Raw genomic sequence first — 9,767 nt, forward strand, 5'->3', positions numbered from 1 at the left:
CCTAGCATTCTTATTATCCAATCACAAAGCAGAACGTTTAACCAAGACAATCTCACAGCCAATCAGTGGTTTGTTTGTTATCTTCTAGCCCCGCCAAACCCGGTAGCCAGGAGAATCGAGTTTCTCAGGTTTGCACTTACACTTTGCTGAATTGGGGAAGATTTAGTTGGTACGATTAAAACAGCAGTGCACGGACATCGTATCTTTCTTTAGGATTCAACGTTGTGACATGTGGATATTACAAAGAAACGACAGCTGGAATATTCTTAGTACTCAATGTTTTTTTTTGGCTCAGATGTGTATACCAAATGTCTCTGCTTTGCTGAAAAACTGGCTGTAGTGTGAAGCAATGTTTAACAAGAGCGCACATTTACAACGTTAACGTTATATGTTGCAAGCGACAGCATTATCTCGACCGACAGGTCACCAGGTTTTAGGTTACCTGAGCTGCCATGGCCACAGCAGCGAAACCTGCTGCAGGTGTACACTCCGGAAGGATGAATTCAAATCGACACCTGAGGAACTTTGGGGTCAATCCCGCCGCTATGGCTTATGCCATGACGACGCTTGGATCGTGCATGATTAACACTATTTTCAGCTTCTACTATGTCAAACTGTTTATTAACAAGTACAATGTATCAGAGGGAGCGTTCCACACATCTCAAGTGAGTATCCTTACTTATCACCAGCTGTGGTCATCACTTGATTCAAAGTATAGATACTCCTGCTCCAATATTACTCTAATGCAAGTGAAAGTTGCTCAATGAAATCATTACTTGAATTGAAGTATTAAAGTACTTGCTTTTAAGAATACTTTAATATTCAAATTACTTTAAAAATCACGAAACAATGCATATTGTGAAGAATAAATGGACGTACAACCTTCTACAATATGTTTATTTACAAAACAATATTTAATATGTTTAAGCACAGGTTACACCAAAATAGTAGGAACATTAGTAGGAGCACCCAACTATAGAATTAAAACAGCAACTAAGTTACTACAGACACACAACTTGGTTAAAAATGTTCATTTGGACTAAATTTTTAGCTCATACCTCGACATGCTTTCTCAAATTGGACGGCTAATTTTTTGTAGGGCGTGATGAAGTTTGTGTGGGATAAACAGAGTGTGGCATCCAGGTATGGCAACGCTACTTAGAAAAACATCAGCTGACAACTGACACAAGAACTAGAAATGTCAAAAATATGATATTTAACTTACAAATGTGGAGTTTCAGTGATAATTTCCCCAAAAAGTAATACTCAAGTGACATACAGATACTCAGAAAATATGCAGAACTTAAGTAAATGTACTTTGTCCAGCACAGCCTCTTGCTGTTCTTTGTTTGCATATGTTTAAACCCTGTTGCACTGGTGGAAAAAAGTAACATTTTAGTGCTACTTTCCTTTAAAAATGACCTTTTTTCGTGTGCTGGGTCTTGTCTTCGTAACTAGTTGTGTCCAAAACCTAACGAAATTCATTTGGCAGTCAAGCAGATCTCTCAAAAGCAGCACCTCCTTAAAATTTACATTGCTTCAGTTAATAAATGCTGTAAAACCGGCTAGATTTGTTGTATTTATATGTCACTCATCTCCTCAGGTGGTATACATGGTGTGGAATGCCATCAATGACCCACTCTTTGGATACCTTCAAGATAACTCCCAGGTGTCTTGCTGTTCTCATCGTCGTCTCTCCATCCTGTATGGTGCACCCCTCTACTCACTCACTTTCCTCCTGGCCTGGTTCCCATGGCGGACCTACACTTCTGGCGATTGGTTAAGCGGCCTGCATTTGACAGTGACACTGTGCGCTTTTGATGGCTTGTTGACATTTGTGCTTCTGGCACAATGTGCGTTGTTTGCAGAGATTTCCAGCCAGCATCAGAGCAGACTCAGACTTGTAAAGTACAGCCAGGTAGGGGCATTGTAAACTCATCAAACCTCTATCCAACCCGCTATCTACTTCTCTAACACCCCCTCTATATTATTTCTCAGGTGGCTTCTCTCATTGGCTCTTCCAGTGTCCTCTTCTGCGGTATACTGTCCAGAAACATGGAGGACTTCGCAGTTTTCCAAGTCTACACAGTGCTGATCGCCATCCTGAGCTGTGGCTGCATGCTCTACACAGGCTTCTACAGTGAGAGCCGCTTTGATAACAAAGGATCCCAGTCAGATGCACAGCTGTCTGTGGACCAGACCTCCCACCAATCAGGACCTTCCTTCTCCAATTTAAGAACTTTGCTCTGGCAAATCCTCACTAACAGGGACTTCCAGCTGTTTGTTGTCATGAACTTCTTCCAGGTTTTCATGTTGGCTTTTTTCAATAATTTTACCATTATTTTTGCGGAGCACCTGATTCCTCAAAATGTGCTTCCACCATTGGCCAAGAGTGTCATGTATGGAGCTGGATTCATCTGTCCACAGGTAATTTCCCCTGATGCCCTCAGCTTGGATTTTTACTATTTTGAATAGAAGTTAAATTAAAGTCTGACTGGAGTTGAATTCTTTACTTTTTTGTCAGTCATTGTCTCAGTACTCTGATTAGTTTTTTTTACTTTAAAATGTCTGAAAATTGTGGGAAATATAAATGTACCATCTTTTCAGTTCTGTTACATATTGTTAAATATTTATCTATGCACTGATTCTCATCCCTTGACTCCATTTTCAGCTGTTAGTATTGAGCTCTCAGCGTCTGCTCCATAGTATTGGCTACTACAGGATCATCCTCTTTACCTTCTACACCGAGGCTGTGATGGCAGCCATGATGCTAGCACTTGGTCCTCAGCACTACTATATCCTGGCGTTATTCCTGACTTTCAACATGTAAGAGCATTCTATCATTTTAAAAAATGAGAACAACTCCACTTTAATTTAATTTTCTTGAATGAATGTTCATTGTCTCCCTTATCTTCTATGCAGGGTTATTATTCAAGCTGCCTTCAGTCTTTTTGGCTTGCCTTTAGCTGACATCATCGACACAGACCTTCAGAGGTACAAGCGCAGGTAAAAAAAAAAAGAGTTATCAGTACACTTTGACCAATGCAGTCAACTCTTTCATGCAAATAAGCTGCTCTATATCTGGTATAACATGTTGTTGCAGCATTTTATGTTGAATGTAAAAGGAAAATAAGGAAATGGCATCCTTTTGCAACCGGTTCTGAATCGCCAAAATAACAGATATTCTAATGGAGTCATGTTCTCTTCCCATTTAATCAGCAAAGTACGTCTTATTTAACTTGTGATTCATTTTTTTTATTATTTTCATTTTTTTCCTCCTATAAAGTACCCCAATCTCCTCCATGGTGTTCGGGACGAATGCCCTGTTCACTAAGCCTGCGCAGTCTCTGGCTCCTATGATGGTGCTCAGTGTCCTCAACCAGTTTGGATATGAAAAACTGAAGGATGCCGGAAGTGATTCAAATCAAAGGTAAAGAGAGTTTCTTGTTTCCTCTTGATGTAAGAGATCAGATAAACCATAGAAGTCAAAATTAAACTGATGTTAGCGTGGCACGAATCATCAAACGCAAACACTTAAAAACTCACTTCATCATCTAGCATGTTCTAAACTGAAGAAATATCAATGATTAAGAAATAGGGCTGTCGGGGTTAATTTGTTAATCCTGATGGGATTAGTCCAACATTAATACAATTTTTTAATTAGTTCTATTGTATGCTATTTTGTTCCTTTTGGGACACCGTAGTTAAGCCACTGCAGCATCTTCCTGCTTCACAATGCTTCTGTGATGAAGAAAAATGATACTACTGCTCTTCGGAATGGCACATTTCACTTAAAAAAACTAGACAGCTCAGATGACAAGTCAAACAGAATTACAATATCCCAAAACCACCCATGATCTAAGCATACAGGTGCCGCTAATCAGACTATTTTGGAGTACGCAAATTGCCACTGACCTGTGGTTGAAACTCTCTGAAGCTGTCTTCATGTTTCAGACTACAGTGGAGTAGCAGCGCAACGTTTTCTTGATTAATACATCCAAAAGTAAAGATCATAAGGTACATTTGATTGCATTCATTTGATTCCTAAATCCAGACGCTGGTAAAAAAAAATTGTTTACACTGTTATTATCGATTTTAAAAGTAAAATAATAGAATTTTAAACGTGATTAAAAATAGAAGTAAGTGTTAAAATCCAGCGATTAATCGCGATTTTTAAAAAAGTGGGCGTTTGACAGCCTGTTTAAAAAAAAAAAGATCCTCTCACATGCTGGCATTTATTGCAAGGATCAAGAGTAATATGAGACCATAAAGAGCCAAAGAAACATTTAATACATTATCAGATTTTCTTAAATTGCAATCTACATCTGTTGCTGGCTGAAAACATCAATGTAAACAAAAAATATCACAAAATGTTCATCTGCTTGAGATGCCCATTGTTTTCTGTATGAAATGTCAATATTTTCTTAGGGTGAATTATCATCAGAAGCATCCACTGTTACACCATCAAACACACCGTTTTTTTTTTTTTTTTTAAGGTTTTCAGTTTCAGCTTTTTTTAAATCACCAGCATGCAAAAAGTCAAATAGGGACACCCTTAAAACACTGCAGTTCTAATAGTAAGAGTGATTATAATTCCAAATCAACTAATATATAACACACTTAATATTCAACATAAGTCTCAGTGCTATAGAGTAAAAACAGGAACATAAAAACAGCAGTGTAAAAGCCAGCAGAATGAAGAAAATAAAAGCACAAGAACGTCAAAGAAGTGCAGGCAGATTTTGTTCATCACACACTAAATATCAATAACAACAATTCTGCTTGTTTGCAGTGACTTGGAGAGCCTCCACAGTGTCATGTTTTACTTGGTGTGTCTGGTGCCAGTGTTTGTCGCTACTCTGCAGGCCATGGCTTGGAGGCCGTTTTCAATACAGAACAGTCACACTGTGGAAACAAAGTACCTTGACAACTAACCTCAGAATTGCACAATCGAAGCATTGAATATGTGAGGAAACAAGGTTTATACTGATGCATTTTGTGATTTAACTTCAAATAAACAATTGGAAATCAGCCCTACCATGCTACTGGAAATCCAGACCAGACATAGCAGGGCTCAAAATAATCTAATCTCCCTTGAAATCCTATTCCCTCAACAAAATCCAATTCTCACAGTTTTACTGGCATGTTAAATTACTGGACGTGTAGTCTCTGACCTTAGCAACTAATTAGCAGCAACGTATTGTATAGACTAGAGGATATGCTTATTTGATAAGGGCCTGTGTCCACTGACAGCATTCTTTTCTAAGCAAAACCAGCAGCCGAAGCACAAAGGCGACCAGAACATCCACTGTTTGTTGTTGCTGTGTCCCACCGCTCTCAGTTGAAAGTAGTTTACTACTTACTTTTGGCACTAAGCTGTGCTTGTCAGTGCAACTTCTACCTCAGCTAACAATCAAAATTAAAAAGGGGCGGGTCTTCAGATATTAACTTTTTTTAAGGGTATAAATTCAAGGTCTGAGCTACTGCTAATGCCAGAATGCATTTTTTTCCCATTATTTTTAAGTTTTCTATGTAAAAAAAAAAATTGAAAACTAATATTAATCATACAGAATAATTTGAAAACAGACTTCACAGTCAAGTAGCTGAATTGCTGTGAGACAACTTTTGTAACTTAGCAATAGAAAGCACCAATAGCGCTCTGACATTGAGGTTGTGGGCACTGCCAGCACAAAAAACAGCCTTAATTGACTCCTACTGAAGGAGAGGAGGACAAACTATCAGGATGTGCGACTCCACATTCACATACTGTGTACACACTGAGACTTAAAATACACTTTGAATTGAGTGTAAAGGACATTACAATGTTTACTGACTGTACATATGGGTCTTTTTATAAATCTTATGGCATTGTTTTACATAAGGTTCCATTTAGATTCTGTAACAAAACAGGATGCCTTACAAACATACCAGGTGGTTGAATAATGCCTTTCTATGTATACATTTGAAATTTCCGAGTACTTGGAGAGTCTTTTTCTCTGATAAGACCAACAACTCTGCCTTTCCTCTCTTAGTTGAACATTGTCTTGTGTAAATACTACTGTAATAAATGTGAAATCATAACTTTTTCCCTTTGGTTACCAAAGTTTTGGATTAAATGTGGTTTTGTGCAATGCCCAGGGTGATATTTATTTTTTACATATGATTAAAAGTTGGTCTTTTTTTATGTTTCATGAAAGTATGGGTCAATAGTTAGATAACCTCCCTTTTATATAAGCAAACACCAACCTTGGTTCAAATGACTGTCCACCTTGGTCTGAAAGCTCCATATGTACTGTTGCACATTTGCATCCCACTTTCATTAATCCTGAACATGACCTGTGTGTCCCAAAGGTGTTGTCATCTACTTTCTATTTCCTAAATAACAAACTTACACATCATTTGTCTGTCAAACAGCCTTTAATCCCAACTGTTGTCTATTTTGAAAAGAAGGACACGGCTGACGGTGTTCCAATATTAGTAACCATTAACAAGACATATATGAAACTACAAATCCCATGAGAGACTCCTGTCTGTCACTGCTGAAACTGAAAAACTGGAGAGGAAAAAAATGTTGACTCAGGACCTTCTGTTGTGTCTGACTTCATGAGCACAAGACTCCTCTGTGGCCTTTGTTGATTTCCTCATTCCCTCCATCTTGCTTCATGACTTTGGTGTTTCCTGTCAGTCAGGTTGACAGAGGACTAAATCTGATATGCAACATCCTTGAAAGGCAACTCAGACATTTTGGTAGATGTCATCAGTCGAGCTGTTGAAATCTGCACTTGCAGCCTGAAACACAAGCAGACTTTAAGTGAGAATGATGGTGAAGTGACACGCTGTGACGTGAGCTGTGCAGAAGTTTCTTCTTTACGTAATCTCTCTTTTTTTAAAACCGTGACATGCTGCAACCTTTGCCTCAACTTAAGAACAGTTTCTACTCACTGCTTGATTCTTTCTCTTCAGGTTGTTTCTGCTTTTTATTTCTTGCAGCACATCACGAAAGTGTCGTTTTTTAGTTGAGTTACTCTGTAATGAAAGTTTAGAAGAGATTGATTTACAAAACAGGCTTTTAAAGATTTTTGATTTAGTAGTTATTATCATTTGTAGTGTGGTCAGAAAAATTTCTTTGGTATGTTGCTGTTCCTCTTTTCTATGTCTTTAGGACTTTTGACATATAGTAATTTTTGCATTTTTTTTTAAACTTTTACTAAGAATTATAATTCATTCTCAACTCCCCTCAAATAACTCAGAATTTCTAAAGGAAAAGTACAAAATAAAAAGACGGCGTCAGTTTTCCATCCAATAAAGACAAAATGCTCCCCACCTCCACAGAAATGTAGAACTTACTCTGTGCTCTGTATTCTTAACGAAAAATAAAACCAAATTCCTATGAAAACGCTGTTATTTCTGACTGTAGGAGAGAACAAAAATATTTTTACATGCAGTCTTTAAATTCTTCTATAACCAATCAACACATTAAACCAGAAATTCAGATTATTATCAATTACCTTAGAAGTTTTGGGCATCCTGCTGCTCATACTGCAGCCATTCTAGAACACAGAGAAACAGGCTGTTTTCACATCAGCACCTTGACATTTTATTATTTTTTTATTCTGATATATTATAGCAATATACAACATTCAAAATTACTGCATTTTTGTACCTTCTTGATAATAAGTGTCACCAGTGCTAAGCTGTAGAGGGCCAAGAGGACAAATGACGACCACAGGAGAATATCCTTCACCATCACTTTAACTTTTTCTAAAAACAATAACAAAAAAAGCTGCCATCTTCATCAATAAAACTAAACATTGGATCTTTAAACACATACTTTTCTTTAACACACCTTACCTCTCACTACCAGAGTAGTACCCAGGGCCACATGCTGTCTACCCTGCGTCGCTTCACCGTGCAATGCTGCAGCACAGTGGTAGATCCCACTGTCATTAGCATGAAGGGACTTGATGTGTAAAGATGTTCCATCCAGGCTGTACTTCAGATGATTACGCAGGTTTAGACGGAGATGTGAGTTTTCTTTGAAAGAGAACCACTCATAATGCACGCCTGTTGTTAAACAGTGTGAGCTCATGGTACACGGGAGATCAACACTCTGTCCTGATTTTCTCCAGATCACCTTGTTTGGCTGTGTTAAGCAGCTCTGATCTTTCCCCTTGCTCTCTGAAATAAAATGACATAAATGTAGACTTTTCAAAAATATTTTGTCGAATCAACCTTATATGTTCAAACAGAAACTGTGATTATCTATACAGATCAGTAGAGTCCCTTGAAGCATTTCCCTCTGAATAGAAATAATAAAGATATCTCACCTGTTACTGGCAGGCTAAAGAGGAGGAGAGACAACCAAAAAGACCGGTCCATGTTTGTAGCTTGTCGTCTTGTAAGTGTTCTCAATATTCATGCATGAGGCTGTCTAAATGATTGTCAACATGGGAAGTAGTTATATTGCACTTCCTCAACACGTAGTTCCTGCTTCTGCAAAAAAAAAAAAGACTTTGGCAAGATGAGTTTTTGGGAGATGTTTGTCACTACAAAGTGAACCTTTCTGGGGCAAAAATAGGCCACTTGGCAACCAAAAAGATCTGCCACAATCCCGTTTCATGCACCATGTTCAGTATTCCTTGTCTAATAAACACAACTCCATATTTATAATGTATGTATAAATTTATCAAAGTAATGAAATTAGTATTTTAAAGTCTTCACTGGTTTGACCTCATATTGTGATTCCTCAACCAACATATTTAATGATTTATGGATCTGTGTCTCAAATAATGGTATCCACTTGTGACTTCTCAGCTTTATGTCACTAACACTGGTTTCATGTACTCAGACAAATTATTCATAGTTAATACAGGAGAGATGTTGTTTACAATAGAGTTTTTAAATTTCATGCATCGACAACAAATAGATAAAATGAAATCAGAATTTTGGAAGCAGTGTAGCAGCCAAAAATTGTAGTTATACAAAAATAATTTTATAAATTAATAAATAAATGTTTCTTAAAATTCACCCATTCAACGTGTTAACTGTGATAATACAAGGTTGTACAACAATGTTTTACTTGTGTGAATATGATTACAACAGGTTGTTGAGCAGGTTGCACATCAATATGTAAACAGTGACACACCAACAGCTCAACATTAGTATCTGTCAAAATATATTTATGTGCACTGTGATGTGTGTAGATAACCACTTAGTAATGAATACATCAACCAGAATGTACTAAACTAAAGTTATAAGGGTGTGTATCAATTGGAGCGACTGCTGAAATTATGGAAATATGCTGATCCTAGCTTTGCTCATTCCCAGTAAGCTTCTACAATGAAAATGTGCATCCGTTGTTGTTAACCAGAGGCAATGATGAACAGTTCCATACCATCCCTGCATTGTCTGTCACACTCCATCATCTCATCTCGTACTGACTCTCTGACTGCTGATGACATTATAATGCATATTACATTATATTATATAATTATCTTTGCTATATTATATTATGTTATATTACATTATTATTGTTTACTACAACTTACAGTCATATTATATACCCATATGTATTTATTATATTGCTTAATCTGTCATTATCAACCATAATCATACCATGTCATCCTGTCACTACTGAAACATTTTTTAATACTGCCTGTAATTACCGGTATTTAATCCATTTGTAACATTTGTATTTATCTAAATTCCATTTGTAACCATAGTTTGTAACATTGTATATATCAACATTGTATTCTATCTTTATTTAT

The 9,767-nt window shown here is 37.1% G+C and overlaps 2 protein-coding genes across 5 annotated transcripts; one reads left to right on the forward strand and one right to left on the reverse strand.

Moving 5' to 3' along the window:
* Window positions 1-13: 13 nt before the first annotated feature.
* Window positions 14-9,463, forward strand: mfsd13al (major facilitator superfamily domain containing 13a-like). Of its 3 annotated transcripts, none has more exons than XM_034710722.1 (7): window positions 14-128; window positions 1,604-1,918; window positions 1,999-2,427; window positions 2,672-2,826; window positions 2,923-3,006; window positions 3,287-3,430; window positions 4,793-6,135. In XM_034710722.1, the coding sequence occupies exons 2-7, from the start codon at window positions 1,613-1,615 to the stop codon at window positions 4,932-4,934; spliced, it is 1,260 nt and encodes a 419-aa protein (XP_034566613.1). In that variant the 5' UTR covers window positions 14-128; window positions 1,604-1,612; the 3' UTR covers window positions 4,935-6,135. The 3 variants fall into 3 exon arrangements, with proteins under 3 accessions (XP_034566613.1, XP_034566612.1, XP_034566611.1); XM_034710721.1 differs by lacking the exon at window positions 4,793-6,135 and adding an exon at window positions 9,328-9,463 and having other exon boundaries at window positions 75-665; XM_034710720.1 differs by having other exon boundaries at window positions 77-665.
* On the reverse strand, window positions 4,222-8,516 carry si:ch211-139g16.8 (immunoglobulin superfamily member 6). Of its 2 annotated transcripts, XM_034710724.1 has the most exons (6): window positions 8,328-8,476; window positions 7,852-8,178; window positions 7,664-7,761; window positions 7,509-7,550; window positions 6,943-7,026; window positions 4,222-6,789 (listed from the first exon to the last, which is right to left on the reverse strand). In XM_034710724.1, exons 1-6 carry the CDS (start codon window positions 8,377-8,379, stop codon window positions 6,736-6,738), a joined length of 657 nt encoding a protein of 218 aa, XP_034566615.1. In that variant the 5' UTR covers window positions 8,380-8,476; the 3' UTR covers window positions 4,222-6,735. The 2 variants fall into 2 exon arrangements, with proteins under 2 accessions (XP_034566615.1, XP_034566616.1); XM_034710725.1 differs by lacking the exons at window positions 4,222-6,789; window positions 6,943-7,026 and adding an exon at window positions 7,033-7,411 and having other exon boundaries at window positions 8,328-8,516.
* Window positions 9,464-9,767: the final 304 nt, after the last annotated feature.

The sequence above is a fragment of the Notolabrus celidotus genome, chromosome 20 (assembly GCF_009762535.1).
Source record: "Notolabrus celidotus isolate fNotCel1 chromosome 20, fNotCel1.pri, whole genome shotgun sequence".
In the NCBI taxonomy this organism is placed as follows: domain Eukaryota; kingdom Metazoa; phylum Chordata; class Actinopteri; order Labriformes; family Labridae; genus Notolabrus; species Notolabrus celidotus.

Coding starts and splice junctions, on each gene's coding strand:
- mfsd13al (XM_034710720.1), top strand. CDS start 453: ATGGCCACAGCAGCGAAACCTGCTGCAGGTGTACACTCCGGAAGGATG. Junction 2,827..2,922: donor TTATTCCTGACTTTCAACAT/GTAAGAGCATTC, acceptor TCTTCTATGCAG/GGTTATTATTCAAGCTGCCT. Junction 3,007..3,286: donor CTTCAGAGGTACAAGCGCAG/GTAAAAAAAAAA, acceptor CCTCCTATAAAG/TACCCCAATCTCCTCCATGG.
- si:ch211-139g16.8 (XM_034710724.1), bottom strand. CDS start 8,379: ATGGACCGGTCTTTTTGGTTGTCTCTCCTCCTCTTTAGCCTGCCAGTA. Junction 7,551..7,663: donor TGACACTTATTATCAAGAAG/GTACAAAAATGC, acceptor TCTGTGTTCTAG/AATGGCTGCAGTATGAGCAG. Junction 7,027..7,508: donor GGATGCCCAAAACTTCTAAG/GTAATTGATAAT, acceptor CTTTCATTACAG/AGTAACTCAACTAAAAAACG.